Here is a 19,959-nt window from a genome sequence, read left to right as displayed (position 1 = left end):
ACATCAACAAAAGACAAAGGAAATATCTAGCAGATCAGCATTCACTCCCCAGGATCTTCTACATACTTCCAAAAATACCCAAACACATGAATAATACCCGGAACAGCACCCACAGACAAACCCATAGTTTCGGACCGCAATAGTGAATCTAACAACATAGCCGAATATATTGACTACCTCCTGAACCCAATATCAAAGAAACACCCAAGTTACATCAAAGACACGTATTACTTTGTACAAATGGTAAACTCTCTGGTCAGTTAATCAAACAGCCTCCTATTCACGATGGATGTTGAGCCTATACACAAACATGGAAACAGATAGGGAATTGGAGCAGTAAGAATAGCTTTCAGAAAGTTCTCCCACAAAGGCAGACCTGATGAGGTAATAATTCGTTTACTGCATCTTGGACTGACTGCGACTGACTTTGAATTCAATGGCAAGTACTACGTACAGGTCAAGGGGACAGCCATCGGTAAAAGATTTGCACCAGCATATGCAGAAATCTACATGGCAGAATGGGTGATCAGTGCCTTTAAGAAATAGCCCACAACACCACTACGTTATTTGGACGATACCTGGGGAGTATGAACACACAGTGAGGCAAAAATGAAGGACTTCACCAACACAGTAAACAACCACCCCTCAATTAAAATGAAAAGAACAATACATAAGGACCAACTAGACTTCCTGGACATGACAGTATTTGAATCACCACACAATAATGCAAGTACTTGCAAACTGGCTACTACAGTATTCTTCAAGCCCACAGACACACAAGCACTCCTACATACACACAGCCACTACCCACGACATACACTTAAGGGCTTAGTAAAATTACAACTATCCCTCTTCTACCACATATGCAGATTTTTGAAAAGGCAACAACAATTCTTTTCCAAGCACTTAAAGTGAGAGGATACGCCAAGAGACTCCTGAGACACCTCAGATCAAACTTCCCAAGATCAATCAAAAGGAAAGCAAGTACGGAGAAAGGAAAAGAAACTCATCATACCACTAATCATCACATACAGCCCATAGGGTAGGGAAGTCGAATAGTCAAAAACAACTTTGAAACTTTAAAAAAGAGCAACAAAACCTTAGAGAACTACAACATAGTAGCTGCTTATAAATGACATAAAAATCTGAGGGACATATTAGTCAGAAGCAGGATAAAAGTGTCCAAGGAGGGGAATTGCGGAAATAAAAACTGCAAGACTTGCAAAAACCTGGTAATGCTGGAGGAAATAAAAAACCATCACACTAACATCAGCATAGCTAAAATCAAAAATCCAATGCAACCAACACAATGAGGTGTTTGCCATCCAATGTAAAATGTGCAAGATAATATACATAGGAGAAACAGGCAACAAGCTAAGGGAAAGACTCTCTGGACACCTCAGTGGGATTAGGGCAAAAAAGGAAAACAAGGCCATAAACAAACATTTCATGCAACACCACACTGAAGCCCTAACTATTATAGGATGAGACACAAATGTTCATTGGACCACAGCAGTAAGAAAACGAGCAGAGAAGGTGTGGATCTATAAAATGAAAACCTTATACCCTGATAGCCTAAACCTAGAACACAGGAACACACAAATCACACAAAAACAGGGAATGACATGAACCAAAAAGGTCAACTACATGGAGGTCCAAAACCACAATGAATGATAACAAACAAAAACCAATAATATATCCAATCAAACACTACTGAAAGGAGTAAAGGAACATGTACAGCTGGGAAACCATAACAAACATGAGTCACAGGTCAAGGGGGAACTACATAATAACCGTTCACAAACTACTAGGCTCCCCAAAATCTGGGGATTCCCTCACACTGGAGAAATGGCCAAGTACAGTGTACCGAGACAGAGCTCAAGGTAGGAACATACCACTAAATAACCACATCCCAAAGGACATCTCCCCCATATCACCCATAAATACATAACTGTTAAACAAAGAAAGAACCCCTAGGCCCACCATGGACTCATCTCCTCACCAAACTCTTTCATGTTGACCATAAAACAGAAAGAAAGGGCCATATCTGACTTACTGCCCTACCAAGACCAACCACACGGCACAACCATCGCCAAAGGCCAGACACCCCATAATAAAAAGAAAAAACCCCAAACAGACTCAAAGATGAATCCAACACCCCCCAAACCCCACCCCTCCCCTCCTTGTTTTTCTCCCAAACCCCATCGCTCCCAAACAGCTGCCAATGGGGGAGTTGGCAGAGCAGAGCAGCAGAAAGAGGGTACAGGGGAACCAAAACAAGAAGGAGAAGGGATGGAGCAATAAAGTGGCACACAAGATCAATCCAGAGGATACAAAGCAAACGGGCAAGGGAGAACAAGGAAGAAATGGAGGTAAAAGGGGAGGTGGACAACAGAGAAGATAGCATTGTGAAAAGACGGACAGGAAACCAAATATGCAAAATTGTTCATCTATGGGCAGCACAGTGGCACAGTAGTTAGCACTGCTGCCTCACAGGGCTAGGGACCCGGGCTGGACTCGTGACTTGGATCTCTACCTGTGAGGAGTATGCACATTCTCCCCGCACCTGTGTGGGTTTCCTCAAGAGTGCTCTGGTTTCCTCCTACACTCCAAAGGTGTGCTAGTTAGGTGGATTGGCCATGCTAAATACTCCCTCAGTGTCCCCTTCCATAGTAACTTCATTACAGCGTTAATGTAAGCCTACTTGGGACATTAATAAATAAATAATTTGTCAAAGAAGTGATTTTGTGCTGCCAACAAAGGTTCTTGCTTCATGCCAAACCTATAAACCTTTCTGATAAAGAAGGATGTTCCGATATTCCCTTGCTCCGCCAACTAATGTCCCCATACCAGCCTGATATATACTACCCCAATCCAAACCACACCAACCTGCCCACTGCAACATAAAACACCCAGAAATAAAAAGTCACTCCATCCCATTGACTCCGGTAGCCCCCTCCCATCTGCCCACCTCAACAGATACATACATGGGAGGTATATGAGCCAAGACATGGAAAGACAACAAACCACCCTTCAACCCAATATCTATCAGGAAACTCCTAGGAAACTTCCCGTCACTGCCTGACTTCTCCCCAGTAGTCCACCTGCTACCCCCAGGAGAGCTTCCACCCCCACCACCTCCCCCGCTCCCCCCCTGCAAATCTAGAGACTTACTCAGCAACAGGCACACAAAAACCTCCCCAGCCAGAAAAACTAAAAAATCTCTCCAACACACACACACCATCTTGACATCCACCCCAACCCCCGGAAACACAACAAAAGTCCCTAACCTAACAACCTCCTCCCCCTAACACACACCCACCTCAACCCAGCCACCTAAAATATGGCAGAACCCGTACACACACGACCCTCCTCCTCCAAGTGTCCCGAACAACAATTTCCCCCACAGAAGAAAAAACTAACAGGAATAATAAGAAAAAGGAAAAGGCCCAGGAGACAAGAAGACAACAAACCACAGTATAACGGCAAGACATCACAAGGGGCAACAAGGGTTGGACATGAGTTGAATGAAATGAGGCAGAGCAAGAGGAAAAGATGACATGTCCTCTCTCTATCCGACCCCAAAATCCCCACCCTCTCATTCCTTCTGCTTGACTTCTGACTCCCTTCCTTGACCTACTGCTCCCCCAAAACCCTCAACTCCATACTTGACCCTCTGACTTCCTCTCTGTGACTCTCCACCTGCCCCTCCCACTCCTCTTGACCTTCTGACTCATGAACCAGCTTGGCCATCATACCCACCCTGCCACCTAAAGCACTCGCCCATTTGTGTCACTTCCACTCAGTCACTAACATATTTAAATGTCCCAAAGCTGCTCAGTGTGTTAGTGAAAATACAGCAGTCAGTGCTGTAAAAATGTGTGGCTTGGCTTCCCCTGATGATCCTGTACCACAAAGAAGGATTCTGAGAACCAATATGTGCTGCATTTCTGAAGGGATGCGATTCAATGCTCTGGGCCAGAGATGTGGCATTCCACCTTGGTACAAAAAAAAGGTGTGAAGTGGCAATCTGAAGGTGAAAGCCACTCCTCAGAAGATTTGGTCCATAGTTATGTACCCGCTGTATAAGATTGGAATCCACTGATGAAAATGTTGCATTTAAAAAGAGTGTGTGTTTCTAACATTGTTTCGTTGCTCCAATTGATCACACTACAGCCATCCTGGATTTCTTGAAGAAATTGTAACATCAAAACAATATTTAATCAAATGAGAAAGAGTTCCATTTTCTTTTCAGATATTTGTTGTAAATAGTGAAGAAGAACTCGAAAACCTGAACACTGAAAATGCTCTGGCCTTCCGGAAAGATCAGAGGTCATTGTACTTCAAGGACACCGTTGGATGGCTACCAATTCAGGTTGTGAGAGTTTAATTGTTGTGTCCTCCCTTCAACTACTATCTTGGAATTTGAAGCATGAACGTGGCAACGGAACGAGAAGTAGAATTCTTTTCTCATGCCACTCTTGTTATGAACTCTGGTCAGATATTTCTGTGTTAGCAAGATGCAATGTGAACAGCAGCAGTTATAGAGTCACAGAGTTACAGGCCAGTATTTTATGAACTTGCTAAGGCGAGGCTCGTAAAATCCTGTCCAAGCCCAATGAAGAATTCCATTCTGCGAGCCACACCCGCCAAGTTCCAGGACGGGCATGATGGTAAAATTCCGGCCATAGAGTCACAAAGTTATAGAGCTTACAGTTTCCACCATTCATGGAAATGCAGACTGATTTACTACTCATTGCAGACTGCCATCTGCTGGACTACATGAATATTAAGGAGGAAAATTGAGTCTAAGCTGTCGGTACTATAGGACCATTTCAATAATTATAGCTAATATTCTGATATTCACAGCTGCGCCTTCATTTGCCCATTCACGCTGTGGCATAGGACCACAGAAAATAGAAACAGGAGCCATTCAGCCCTTTGAACCTTTGATTGGAAAACGGCTAATGATTGGAAAACGGCTAATGTTACGCCATTGTTTAAGAAGGGTGCCAGGCAAAAGGCAGGGAATTATAGGCCGGTTAGTTTAACGTCTGTTGTAGGTAAAATGTTAGAATCTGTCATCAAGGAGGAAATAGCGAGGCATCTTGAGGGAAATTGCTTGATAGAGCAGATGCAGCACGGTTTTGTTAAAGGGAAGTCGTGTCTGACAAATTTATTGGAGTTCTATGAGGATGTGTCTAGGGCGGTGGATAGAGGAGAGCCGGTGGATGTGGTCTTTCTTGATTTTCAGAAGGCGTTTGACAAGGTACCTCACAAGAGGTTATTGCAGAAGGTCAGGGGACATGGAGTTGGGGGTAGGGTGTTAGCGTGGATAGAGGATTGGTTGTCAAATAGGAGGCAGAGAGTGGGGGTCAACGGGTGCTATTCGGATTGGCGGTTGGTGACTAGTGGAGTGCCCCAGGGGTTGGTGCTGGGGCCTCAGCTATTCACCATTTATATAGATGATCTGGAGGAGGGAACCGAGTGTATGGTGTCGAAATTTGCTGATGACACCAAGATTGGTGGAACGGCAAATTGTGCGGAGGGTGTAGAGAGTCTGCAGAAGGATCTAGATAGGCTGGGTGAATGGGCCAGGAACTGGCAAATGGAATTTAATGTTGGCCAGTGCGAGGTGGTCCACTTTGGTAGGAATAATGGTAGGAAGGATTATTACTTACGTGGCGAAAAACTGCAGCAGGCGACGGTGCAGAGGGACCTCGGGGTCCTTGTGCATGAGTTGCAAAAACCCAGCTTGCAGGTGCAGCAGGTGGTCAGGAAGGCAAATGGGATGCTGGCCTTCATAGCGAGGGGGATTGAATATAAAAGTAGGGAGGTCTTGCTGCGGCTGTATAGGGCATTGGTGAGGCCGCAGCTGGAGTACTGTGTGCAGTTTTGGTCGCCGTACTTACGCAAGGATATTTTGGCCTTGGAGGGAGTGCAGAGGAGGTTTACTAGGCTGATGCAGGAGTTGAGGGGGTTGAGCTATGAGGAGAGGCTGAATAAACTAGGCTTGTACTCGTTAGAGTTTAGAAGAATGAGGGGAGATCTCATTGAGACGTATAAGATGATGAATGGGATGGATAGGATAGAGGTGGAGAGACTCTTCCCGCTCAGAAAGGACAGTATGACTAGGGGGCACAGCCTCAAGATAAAGGGGGGGCGGTTTAGAACGGAGTTGAGGAAGAACTTCTTCACTCAAAGGGTGGTGAATCTCTGGAATTCTCTGCCCGTTGAAGTGGTGGAGGCTACCTCGCTAAATATTTTTAAGACGCGGGTTGATGGGTTTTTGATAAGAAAGGGGATTAAGGGTTATGGGGAGAGGGCGGGAATGTGGAACTGAGCCACGACAGATCAGCCATGATCTTCTTGAATGGTGGGGCAGGCTCGAAGGGCTAGATGGCCTACTCCTGCTCCTATTTCTTATGTTCTTATGTTCTTTAACCTGCTCCACCATTCAATATGATCATGGCTGATCCTCCATCTCAGCAAGAAACTCCCCCACTCTCCCCATTTCCCATGATATCTTTAGAGTCTCTCCTTCTCCTGGGTGTAGCCCAGTTGGCCTTTATAAATCAGAGTAAATCGGAGTATCGAGTGTTATGGTAAGGTTATATAAGTTATTGGTGAGGCCAAATTTGGAGTATTGTGTACAGTTTTGGTCACCTAGTTACAGGAAGGATGTAAATAAGGTTGAAAGAATGCAGAGAAGGTTCACAAGTATGTTGCCATGACTTGAGAAGCTGAGTTACAGAAAGGGATTGAATACGTTAGGACTTTATTCCCTGGAGCAACGAAGAATGAGGGGAGATTTGATAGAGGTGTATAAGATTTTGATGGATACAGATAGAGTGAATGCAAGCAGGCTTTTTCCACTGAGGCTAGGGGAGAAAAAAACCAGAGGGCATGGGTTAAGGGTGAAAGGAGAAAAGTTTAAAGGGAATATTAGGGGGGGGATTCTTCACACAGAGTGGTAGGAGTGTGGAATGAGCTGCCGGATAAAGTAGTAAATGCGGGGTCACTTTTAACATTTAAGAAAAACTTGGATGGGTTCATGGATGAGAGGGGTGTGGAGGGATATGGTTCAGGTCAGTGGGACTAAGCAAAAAATGGTTCGGCACAGACAAGAAGGGCCAAAAGGCCTGTTTATGAGCTGTAATTTTCTATGGTTCTACGGTATGGTTCTAAAATAGGTAAGTTTAAAAGTTCATTGAAATTTAAAAATCCATGGTAGGCCAGGGTAAAGGTAAGTGTGTAAGGTGAGTGGATAAGGTTTGGGGGTTAGAGGGGAATGGAGGTCATGGCAGAATTGGAGCTCATGGCATGGGTCGGAGATAGGTGTGCTAATGGAGTTTGAGAGGACATCAGAGATCAGCAAGGGGGATTGGGCCTCAGGCCCACTTAGGCCTCGGGGACGGGGGTGGAGGGTGTAAGAGTAAGGCCTGCCTGGGGCTCAGGAGAAAGGTTAGGAGCCCCTGCTGCTGAAGGGGTGGGGGGATTCCTATGGGGGTTTAGTTGAGAGTGTGGGGGAGCCCCACAGTGGGGAGATATTGGAGCGATGAGGGAGGGGGTATCAGCCTAGGTGTATACAATAGTTACCCAGAAGTTAGAAATGGTTGAATATTTCTAACTTTTTCTGGGTAACAATTGGTGTAGCCCAGTTGGAAACATCTCAAGTTTCTGATTTAAATCCCATTCTCAGATATTTCCCAGTGCAGAGCAGGAGAGCTTGTAATCTGGGAAATTGCTGCACAAACCCTTACCTAGTAAATTCCAAACGGGATTCCCCAGCACATCTTTGCAATGTGGCCCCCATGTGTTTGAAGTTTATGCTCTGTGAATGATGACCACAAAATTATTTTTTTTCCCTTCCAAACACCCCCTACATTCAAACTTTGAAACAATGTAAATGACAGATAATGCAGTAATATCCAGGTTATCAGCATTAGTATGCTATTTATAAAACCACCCCTCATCTATTCACGCACATTCCAGCTAGATCAATTGCCGGAAAATCATGAGGAGGTGCAGATAGATGAGTTTCTGAGCCACTTTAAGCCCTGCCAATTTAATGATTTAACAAATTAAAAGATGTGTGCACTATTTGGAGGGACAGAAAGGTAAGCCATATTCTTTTAAAGATTTTGGTTTTTGTTAACTCAGTTCAAAGAGAATGTCACATCTGACAATGCCATGACTTAGTTGTGAGCCTAACATAATTAATCTGGAACTGTCCAACTGGCTTGTGAGGCCTGACAGTCTCAAGAGGCGAATACTTGGCTCTCAGCCAGAATGTTATCATTTTGTGTCCCTGGGCTAACTTTCTTTCAAATTCCGTTCGGAGAGTTCTGTAATGTTTCCTCTGCGACAGCAAAATGCAGTACAATTTACACTGATCCTAGCATTAAAACGGGAGTGCATTAGAAAAAAATTCCTTCATGTTTACTCCCTCTGGATGATCTGTTGCACAAAGTGATTGCCCAACCCCCAGCTGGTCCAGTAAAAGAACGCAATGGCAGGTTGACTCTGATGCTCAGTTAGTATTCACTGTTGGTTACTTCATTTGGAAGTATATAAAAGGAACACAGTGAAATTGCATGGCCAGTTTTACAAATCTGCGTGCCCTTCAGTGGATCCATTTTTTTTCCATGTGTTCATTTCAGTCAGATTGTTTATCCATTAGCTAGAATGTTTTTCTCCTTAAGCATAAATTGTAAAAGTAGGCAATATAAAGTCAGAAAAATGTGCAGATCCAAGAAAATCTAATAAAAATGAAAATATATTTTAAAAACAGGCTGTAAAGTATTTTCAAGTTTTTCATAACCACTTATTTATTCAAGGCTGAGCTGGATAGAATTTTGATAAATAAAGGAGTCAAGGTTTATGGGGGGCAGATGGGGAAGTGGAGCTGAGACCACAATCAGCCATGAGCTTATCAAATGGCAGAGCAAGAATAAAGTTCCAAATGGCCGAGTCCCATGTTCCCATAGTTGGCTTTGAGAGTGCATATTGGGAAGTTAGATAGGGAGGTTAGTGGCTCTACTGGATTTCCATTCATATCGGAAAAGGAGAATAAATAATAGCCTGAATCTTACATTCCAAGATCGGGCACGTGCCCAACCCAAAGCACATAAAATTGCACAAATTGATGCTGGGCATGCGTCCCTGAAGCACACTGGAATCTACTGAAGTCATGAAAGGTGGTGGAATTATGCTTATTCATTACTATTTCTTTCTTCATTGGTGTTAAGAACATAAGAAATAGGAGCAGGAGTAGGCCATCTAGCCCTTCGAGCCTGCCCTGCCATTCAATAAGATCATGGGTGATCTGAAGTGGATCAGTTCCACTTTCCTGCTTTCTCCCCATAACCCTTAATCCCCTTGTCTATCAGAAACCTATCTACCCATGACTTAAATATATTCAGCAAGGTAGCCTCTACCACTTCAACGGGTAGAGAATTCCAGAGATTCACCATCCTTTGAGTGAAGAAGTTCCTCCTCAACTCCGATCTAAACTGTCCCCGCCCACCGCTCCCCCCCCTTATCTTGAGGTTGTGTCCTCTAGTCCTGCTATCCTTTCTAAGCAGGAAGAATCTCTCTATCTCTACCCCATCCATCCCTTTCATTATCTTATACATCTCTATAACCCTAACCCTAGCCCTAAGATCCCCCCTCTTCCTTCTAAACTCCAACGAGTACAGACCCAGTCTATTCAGTCTCTCTTCATAGGCTAACCCCCTCATCTCCGGTATCAGCCTAGTGAACCTCCTCTGCACTCCCTCCAAGGCCAATATATCCTTCCGCAAGTGCTGCGACCAAAACTGCACACAGTCTCCAGCTGCGGCCTCACCAGTGCCCTGTACAGTTGCAGCAAGACCTCCCTACTTTTATATTCTATCCCCCTCGCTATAAAGGCCAACATTCCATTCGCCTTCTTGATCACCTGCTGCACCTGCAGACTGGGTTTTTGCAATTCGTGCACAAGGACCCCCAGGTCCCTCTGCACCGTAGCATGCTGCAGCTTTTCGCCTTTTAAATAATAATCCCTCCTACTATTATTTCTACCAAAGTGGATAACCTCACACTTGCTAACATTATACTCCATCTGCCAGGTTCTCGCCCACTTGCTCAGCCTATCCAGATCTCTCTGCAGACTTTCCGTGCCTTCCACGCAATTTGCTTTTCCACTCACCTTCGTGTCATCAGCAAATTTCATTACCTTACACACAGCCCCGTCCTCCAGATCGTCTATGTAAATGGTAAACAGTTGAGGCCCTGGCACCGATCTCTGCGGCACTCCACTAGTCACCAACTGCCAACCAGAATAGCACCCATTGATACCAACTCTCTGCTTCCTATTAGACAACCAATCCTCTACCCACGCTAACACCTTACCCCCAACTCCGTGCACCCTAACCTTCTGTAGCAACCTTTTGTGAGGCACCTTATCAAACGCCTTTTGGAAATTTTGGAAATTTGGTGTTGGGTGATACAGTGGTTAGCACTGCTGTCTCACAGCGGCAGGAACCCAGGTTTGATTCCCGGCTTGGGTCACTGTCTGTGCAGAGTCTGCACATTCTCTCCATAGTTGCGTGGATTTCCTCTGGGTGCTCTGGTTTCCTCCCACAGTCGGGAAAGATGTGCTGGCTAGATGCATTGGCCGTGCTAAATTCTCCCTCGGTGTATCTGAACAGGCGTTGGACTGTGGCGATTAGAGGATTTACATAGTAACTTAATTGCAGTGTTAATGTAAGCCTACTTGTGATACTAATAACATAAACTTTAAGTAGATGAAGGGAAACCCCTTCCCAACATTTTTCCCCACTCACATCTTCCTCACTGCCGCCACAAGGTTTAGTTGGACCAGTGGGCAGATGCTGGGCAGAACTTGCAGATTTTCAAGGCACATTTTAGAGCCACTATATACAAATACATTTAGTCAGGATCAGTTCTTGGCTGAAAAGCCACAGTATTAACACCAAACTCATTTCCATGTAATAGGACTTAAATGATTTTCCGCTGGAAGTTTAACTGAAGTGACCAAAGCCCTGCGTGGATACCACTGGACCAAGCACATGACTCATTCCCACCCTTCCACCTGCATTGTCAGGTCAACCTGAAGACGTATTTCACACTGCGTGGGCCTTAATCGGCTACACTGAATGAAATTGCATTGAGAACACAATCTTGCCCAGCAGCAGATGTACAATCTGCTCCCAGGCCTGTTGACTTTGCGAGCACACCAAGCGTGAAATTTAGGCCAGTGTAAAATCTCCTCAATGGGCCCAATTTTACTATTTTGATTCTAAGTGCTGAATCTGGGTGCAATTCAGATCTGACTTGGAAAACTGCTCTCAGGGCCCCCATACACCCTTAGCCTGAAAAAAAATCACACGTCTGAATCGCACTGTGGGCGGGGCTTATTGCACCTGAAGTGCTGCAGCTCCAATCGGAGCTTGGAACTGCGCATGCGCAGTGAGAAAAAAATCCAAAAAAAACACTCCCCCCATCGCGTCACTCGCAGGCAGCAAAAAGCGGGAGCGATGGCCGCCACCATCCTCACTACTCAGACCGATTGTGGCCCCCTGCCCTCCTTTCCCCCTCACCGATCGACTGCAGACTGGCAGCGGAGCCCCCCAATCACCCCCACCGATTGCCCGCAGAGTGGCAGTGACAACACCTGCCCCTGCACCCCCCCCCCACCCCCACCAGAGATCCATTTGGCCTGACTCCCTTCTCCCCCCCACCATAAAGCGATGGGGCCTCCCTCCTTCCCTCCCACCCCCACCAGAGAGTAATAGGGCTTCTCCCCCCACCCCCCCACCAGAGATACATCTGACCCACTTTCCCTCCCCCCCCCCCCCCCCCCCCCCCCCACCAGAGAATGATCTGGCCCTCCTCCCCTGCTCCCTCCAGAGAACCATCAGGCCTCCCTCCTTCCCCCCCAACACCCCACCAGTGAACGATCAGGCCTCCCTTTCCTCAACCAAACCCCGCCCCCCCACCCCCCGCAACACCACCAGAGAATGATCATGCTTACCCCCACACCCCACACCACATCAGAGAATGATCGGCCCTCCTTCCTCCCTCTCCAGCAGAGAGCGATCCGCACTGGGGAAGTGCTAATTAGACGCTGCAGCATCTTTCTGTCATCAAGAGGAAAAGGAAAAAGAGCAAATCAAGCTTCTGTATTTAAAGATGTTTCCTTGCTCTGAGTAACAGAAGAGATTGTTGGCAATCCAGAAATATACCATGCACTGTCTTCCCAGGCTTCAGGCATCAAGCCAAGTGAATGAAATCATTTTTCCCCAATGTTTATTCCAACCTTCATTAAGGTCCGTAGGAATCACGGCTCCAGTCTTCAGAAAACACATAAATCATTACCTTCATCCTTCATTTCACCTCAAGCTGCCTTTGGATACATAAACTGGAAAGAGTTCACTCTGAAAACACATTTAGTTACTTCAGAGCAAGTAGTAGTGGCGTTTGTGTAAGGCAATGAAAAGTGACATTTAGGGCTTTTAGATGGCATTAAAACTGATAAATCTCCGGGGCCCGATTGCATTTATCCCAGGCTGCTTAGAGAGGCGAGGGATGAGATTGCTGGGCCTCTGACGCAAATATTTGTCTCTTCTTTGGACACAGGTGAGGTCCCAGAGGACTGGAGGATAGCGAACGTGGTACCGTTGTTTAAAAAGGGTAGGAGGGATAGCCTGGGTAACTATAGGCCGGTGAGCTTAACGTCAGTGGTAGGTAAGTTGATGGAGAGGATTCTTAGGGATAGGATGTATGCGCACTTAGAACGTTGCGATCTGATTAAGGATATGCAGCATGGCTTTGTCAAGGGGAAGTCTTGCCTTACAAATCTGGTAGAATTCTTTGAGGAGGTGACAAAAACGGTCGACGAAGGACGAGCCGTTGATGTCGTCTATATGGATTTCAGTAAGGCGTTTGACAAAGTCCCTCATGGTAGGTTGGTACAGAAGATTAAAGCTTATGGGATATGTGGTCAGGTATCTAGATGGGTAGAGAACTGGCTTGCAAAGAGGAGTCAGAGAGTAGTAGTGGAGGGGTCCTTTTCTAGCTGGAGGTCTGTCACTAGTGGGGTGCCGCAGGGCTCAGTACTGGGACCTCTTCTCTTTGTAGTGTATGTAAATGATTTGGAAGAGGGAGTAGGTGGTATGATCAGCAAATTAACTGATGACACCAAGATGGCTGGATTGGCAGGCAGTGAGGAGCAGTGTCTGGCAATACAATGGGATATTGATAGGCTGGTTGATTGGGCAGATACATGGCAAATGGAGTTTAATCCGGATAAATGTGAGGTGATGCATTTTGGCCGGAATAATGTAGGGGGGAGTTATATGGTGAAGGGTAAGCCCGTAAGGAGTATAGAATCGCAGCAAGACCTGGGGGTGCAAGTGCACAAGTCTTTGAAGGTGGCAGTGCAAGTGGAGAGTGTGGTGAAGAAAGCCTATGGTATGTTAGCCTTTATAGGAAGGGGTATAGAATATAAGAGCTGGAGTCTAATGTTGCAGTTGTACAGAACGTTGGTTAGGCCGCATTTGGAGTACTGCGTCCAGTTCTGGTCGCCTTACTACCGGAAGGACGTGGAGACTCTGGAGAGAGTGCAGAGGAGGTTTACCAGGATGTTGCCTGGTATGGAAGGACTGGGGTATGAGGAAAGATTGAAGAAATTGGGGCTCTTTTCCCTTGAAAGACGCCGACTGAGGGGGGATCTAATAGAGGTATATAAGATTATGAAGGGTATAGATAGAGTAAACAGAGATAAGCTATTTCCTATGATAGAGGCACGTAGGACAAGGGGCCATGGACTTAAGGTGAGGGGGGAGAGGTACAACACCGATATTAGAGGGAGGTTTTTCTCACAGAGGGTAGTGGGGGTATGGAATGCTCTGCCAAGTAAGGTGGTGGAGGCAAACACGCTAGAGTCATTTAAGAGTAACTTAGACAGGCACATGACTGTGTTGGAGATGGGTGGATATAGGAGATTGTTTTAAATAAGGGTCATTAGCATTGGGGCATCCCTGGTAATGTAAATGGGTATGGTATGATAATAATGTTTTTTCTCTTTTCATTCACAGGTTTTAAGTCGGTCCACCTCGTGTCCAACGAGGGGCATACACGCGAAGGGTCGTACTGGGGCTGCTCTTGGTTGTTCAGGATTGGCCTAGTGCTTCATGTCGTTAATGTGTGCCTAAACTGGACAAGATACTAGGCAAGACAACAGCTCAGTGATTATCGCTGATTGCTGTGCAGACACATGGATTTGGGCCGGTGTCTGTGGGAGTTTGCGCATCCTCCCTGTGCTTGCGTGGGTTTTCTCCGGGTGCTCCGGTTTCCTCCCACACCCCAAAGATGTGCTGTTAGGCTGATTGGCAGGAATAAATTGTCCCTAAATCAGTTTCCCTCAATCTGGATGGCCGTAAAACATTAGACAGGGATCGTGGGGGGAGAGGGGGACTGGTGGTGTTGAGATGGCGGCGCGGGCTCGTTGGGCCGAAGGGCCTGTTTCCCGGGCTGATTTTGTTCTCTTTGTTCTTTGACATGAAGCTGTTGAATTAATTGTAGCTGTTAAATTCTAACATTTACTTCAACTAAAAGATGCACCAACAAATCTGAAATCTACTCACCACGATACCTGCAGCTGTACTAGTCTGAAAATATCTGATCTCAGGTGCTAAGCAGGTTCAAGCCTGGGTTAGTACTTGGATGGGAGACTGCCTGGTAATTCCAGGTGCAGTAGGCTTGGGGTGATGACATAGCTCAGTGGTAGAACGTGTGCTTTGGCAGCATTAGGACCAGGTTTCAAATTCTTACAGTGCCGGAGACTCAGGTTTGATTCCAGACTTGGTCACTGTCTATGTGCAGCCTGCACGGATTTCCTCCCAGTCCAAAAATGTGCGGGTTAGGTTGATTGCCTATGCTAAAAATATTGACCCTAGTGTCAGAGGGATTAGCAGGGTGAATGTGTGAGGTTATGGGATTGGGGCCTGCGTGGAATTGTGGTCAGTACAGATTCGATGGGCTGAATAGCTTCCTTCTGTATTGTAGGGATTCTGTGAAGATCAAAGGAACCTCTTGAGATGCGACAAGAGTTCCTGCTGTAGATAAACAAATTACTAAAAGTTTTCAAATGAAAAGTTTTTATTTTTAATATCTTCATTACCCTGAGACTTAATTATTCCAATACCAGGATGTTCTTTGTTAACCACAAGGTAAACGAAAAGTCTCTATTTTTAATATCTTCGTTACCCTGAGACTTAATTATTCCAATACTAGGATGTTCTTTGTTAACCACAAGGTAAGTGCTATGTGTGCAGTTAGTTCTGCACGTTTTAACTCTCAAAGGTCACAGTTCCAATTTTTACCCCAACAGCCCCACCCCTCCCTAATTCTGTACTATCCTCCAGCCCTACAAACTCTGTGCCATGTTTGGCCCCCTGTGCACCACTCTTGCTTTGACCCACCATTGGTGGCCATGCTTTCAGCTTTCTGGATCCTAAGTTTGGGAATCCCCTTGCCAGTCCTCTCAACCTCTTCAGATCTCCGTCATCCGCTGAGGTGCTGCTTGATATGTACCTTTTTACGATCATCTTTACTGACTTGCTGTTAGTAGCAGGGATGGCAAAAATGATGTCCTTCCCAGCATTGTAAACATCCAATGAACAAATAATAATAAGAGAAATGGACTACATTAACCTCACTCCATAAAGTTGTTAAGCAAACCATTTTGTGAAAAATACCAATAGTAAATAACAATTCTACCTTGCGATTTTATTTTCACATAGGTCTCCCCTATCCAGCTAGCAGTTGTTTCTCCACCTCCAGCAGGGTTCTGTGGAGATGGAATAGTTCAGGAGGAAAATGGAGAAGAATGTGATGATGGAAACAAGATTGTCACTGATGGCTGTATAAGTAAGTTAGCCATCTTTATATACTTTAAAAAATACTTCTTAAAGTTTTCATTGGAAGTGTACAATGGCACATTATCATTTTTATTTGTAGATAACTGAGCTCAGTATAGTTTAGGGAAAATCAAACATGTTACAGCCAATGTTCCTGAAACTACCCTGTCTGTCAACTGGACACTAGCAAAAACCCTGACATGGGCTAATCCTGTCTAGTCCTGGGATTGCATTTTCTAATGGATATATGAATATTTTATGAATTAAAAAGTGGACTTTTAAATGCAATTTGGCAGAAATATTTTATACTCAGTAATGCTGATCTGTGTCATAAGCTTCTAATGATAAAATGTGTTGCTGCATTGTTGCAGATTGTAAGCAAGCCCACTGTGGGGATGGATACCTATGGAAAGGACTTGAAGAATGTGATGGCAAAGATTTTGGTTACCAAACCTGTAAAACCTATCTTCCTGGGTAAGTTTACCTGAGGACTGCATGCTGTTCCACTACAAAGATTAACTCCTTGAAGTGAGCACTGATGAGGAATGGGAGCAAAATACTGCAGATGCTGGAAATCTGAAATAAAAACAGAAAATGCAGGAGAAACCCCAGCAGGTTCAGCAGCATCTGTGGAGCAAGAAAGAGACTTTAAGGTTAGAATCATCTGACTATTCGTGCCAGCGGGATTCTCTGGTCCCACCAGGGACACACTCCTGCATGGGCTTCCCAGTGACGTTAAGAGGTTTCAATGGGAATTCCCATTGACACGGCGGGACGAGAGATATGACACCCCACCAAGTAAAATGCCAAGGAAAGCCAGGGAATCTTGCCTAAGGTTTTAAGTCCGTGTGGACTTCTTGAGATTTTCCATCATTTTTGATTTTCTTTTCCAATGAGGAATGTGTTTACTGCAAATTTTGTTCAAAAAATACTTTAGAGTTTTTTAAGCTAAATTATTTTCTACTCTTTCACTATATTAAGAACAACCACCTTCAACCAGGAGACCTGCAACCAGGTTTCTGCTAATAGTACTTTTACCAAAATCGAATGGAAAGCCTACAAATGTGGCCCAGGTGAATGAATGGCACATCTAAAGTTGTAGCCAAAAGACTAGCCTGACTTCACTATTGTGTAGTGACTAATCAATGTGTACTTCCAGCCTTAAGTGTTCATTCACATTTCTTGGCTTTATGGATTTCTTTTTATCCCTTGTGTTTTTGTTTGTCCATTTGGTTCTGGATACCAGTTGTTTACTGTATCATCTAATTTTGTATTTGTTTTTTGCATACAGCCTTTTCTGAAAGAATATTTAAAGATTCTTGTTCACTCACTGTATTGCATTTGCTTGCTTTAGGTCTTATGGGGAACTGAAATGCACTTCATATTGTTACATTGACTCCACAAGCTGTCGGTATTTCACATGATACTGAAAGGTGGTTGCTGGGTTACATGTCACTGTAACCATACTCATCTGGTGCTATCTACAGAACCAACAGGTTTGGGCTGCACATATACAACCTCTGTTCAATATTACCATAACCAGCAGCTGGAAGGCTCTTAGATTTCCGGGATTTAATTGAAGTCATTATCTGGATGACAATTAGGACCATTGCATTTTGTCTTAAAATAAAATCAACACCAACAACAAAGCTACGAAAAGGATGATATTTGCTTTCCACTGAGATCTTTAAAGAATACATATATGCATAAATATTACATATGTATATATATATATATTTTAGGTAGCCATGTCTAAAGACTGCTCATCCTCATTTGACAACTCTCAGGCAGAAATATAAAAGATGTGATATTGTTCCGTAAGAGACTGGAATCAAAACTGCCATACCTCAACTGTGCACTGTTACAGACTACTGTAGTTTTATACCTGGGCTTACTCAAGGGAAAAAACTGACTGAATCCTTGATGCTGTATTAATACAGTGAACACATGAAAATGTCAAGTATTCAGTTGTCGAAATGTGAAACTTTATTTACTGCGTTTGCATGAATATTATGCACAAAGACATCAACTACAAAAAAACACCCTTCCATGCCTTGATTGCTGTTGGTTCAATAGGATCAGCTATTATCCTATAGGGTGTCTGTTATGTTCTTAAGAGACATGTATAATATCCTAATTCTGTCTAATATTTGAATAGCTCACCTTATTAACAACTAATAATGCTAAAAATTTACCAAATAGTGGTTGCCAGCTGAGTGTGGGCTATGACATATATGATACATAGAAAAGGTTTGATGTTTGGGTGAATTGAAGTAGTGACAGATGTAGTAAGGAACACATGGCTTCTTTCTGTTTCCAAGAAAACTTCTCATTCTGAGTATAAATAATATTCACCTGAATGTACAATGTCTTTATTAAAATGTTCTATGCTGGATATAGCATTGACTGCCTTCAAATTGTATTTATATTCTTTCATATCGTTTGGTGGGTGCATGTTATAGTCAGTCATAACAACACAGAAGGAAGCCATTCAGTCTATCAACTCTACATGGGCTCTCTGTGGAACAGTCCAGTCAGCCTCATTTCCCTACTCTCCTCCTGTGGCACTGCAAATGTATTTCTCTCCAGTGCCCAACCAATTTCCTTTTCAAATCATTGATCATCTTCACTCCCACCCGCCACACCAATAGATAACTCCAAGTCAAGATCACTCACAGTGTAAAAAAAAGTTCTTCCTCACAATACCCTTGCACCTCTTGCCTAAAGTGTTGAATCTCTGTCCCCCTAGTCCTCATACCTAATGGGAACAGCATTTTCTTTGTCTACCTTACCTAAGCCTGCCATGATCCTAGTACTCTTCTGTCAGATTTCTCTCCTCAGTCTCCTTCAGTCTAGGGAGAACCTCAGCATCTTAGCCTAACCTAATGACTAAAATCCCTCATCCCTGGAACCATTCTAGTAAATGCCACTCAGAGGCCCTCACATCCTTCCTACAGTATGCTGACCAAAACCAGACACAATACTCAAATTGTATAGTGGGATATTTAAACTCTTGGCCGTAGACGCAGGAAGAATTATACACAAGGAGCCCTTCCCACCATTTACTTGCATTTTCATCACCATCATTTTCATTCTTCCGAACATAAAATATGTTAAAGAATCCACTTTGTGTTTAGAGTGGTACATATGAAAATGTGAATGTCTTTCAACTGAAGCTGGATCTGACCCCACAGTGGCAGGACATACTGAGGTGAATAGATAAAATGCATGAGCTGTGACATCACGAGCAATAAGCTGGCAATCTGAGTAAAATATCAGTCTGCCACTGGGAATGTGTATAATAAGGTGGTCATTGTAGATAAAGTATGATTCTTTATTTTCTAGCTTTCACAGAAAATGTTGCTGCGTTACATGTACCTTCGCATGTCCATGATACTGGAATTTATAATCAGTATGAATAAAGAGAACTAAATGATGTTTTGTGTGTTCCTCATTCAACAGTTCCATGCACCGAAATCTTGCTCCTGTTCACACCAGTGGAATCTTAAGGTCCTGCCGACAATGCCCACTGAACGGGTTTCCCAATGGCGATGGGTGTGTTCAATGAGAAACTCCATTGACAATGGCAGGATCATAAGCGCTCCACCATTGGGCACGCGCCACCTCCCACCGCTGCGAAACACACCGCGGGGTGGGAGAAAAATCCCACCCATGGAGTATACAAAAGAATTCTTGTAAAGATTATTATACCAAATAGAATTTAACAAACTCCAAAATGTGCTGTAGAAGCAGCAAACACTCCAAATGGGAGGTCCAATTATGCTCTAAAATTAGGCCTCCAGTCTTGCTGATACTTTTGGTGGATTTTCTGCCCACAACGCTGGAAATTCCCACCCAAGGTCAATGGACATTTGCATGGTTCACCCTGCCCGTGGTGGGCGGGTTGGGAAAATTCCAGCCTTGTTGTCTCTTCCCAAGCAACTGCCCCTTTGAAAAATTTGGGGTCCTTGCCCTCTCATTAGCGATCAGGAGGAGGTGTGAAGTAACAACCTGGCACCCAGTGCACTGA

The 19,959-nt window shown here is 44.4% G+C and overlaps 1 protein-coding gene across 1 annotated transcript in view; it reads left to right on the top strand.

Annotated features, from left to right (window-relative positions):
- Positions 1-19,331, top strand: part of colq (collagen-like tail subunit (single strand of homotrimer) of asymmetric acetylcholinesterase) — a 94,681-nt gene extending 75,350 nt beyond the window's left edge. Inside the window, exons 14-17 of the mRNA XM_080216224.1 lie at positions 4,256-4,375; positions 15,813-15,939; positions 16,301-16,403; positions 17,284-19,331. Coding sequence (XP_080072350.1) covers positions 4,256-4,375; positions 15,813-15,939; positions 16,301-16,403; positions 17,284-17,353 — 420 coding nt within the window. The 3' untranslated portion in view covers positions 17,354-19,331. The remainder of the gene's footprint in view (positions 1-4,255; positions 4,376-15,812; positions 15,940-16,300; positions 16,404-17,283) is intronic.
- The last annotated feature ends 628 nt before the right edge of the window (positions 19,332-19,959 follow it).

This window comes from Carcharhinus amblyrhynchos, chromosome 2 (genome assembly GCF_965287045.1).
Source record: "Carcharhinus amblyrhynchos chromosome 2, sCarAmb.v2.hapA, whole genome shotgun sequence".
In the NCBI taxonomy this organism is placed as follows: Eukaryota; Metazoa; Chordata; class Chondrichthyes; order Carcharhiniformes; family Carcharhinidae; genus Carcharhinus; species Carcharhinus amblyrhynchos.
Note: the sequence above shows the minus strand (reverse complement) of the source record. Positions and strands in the feature narration are given on the sequence as shown.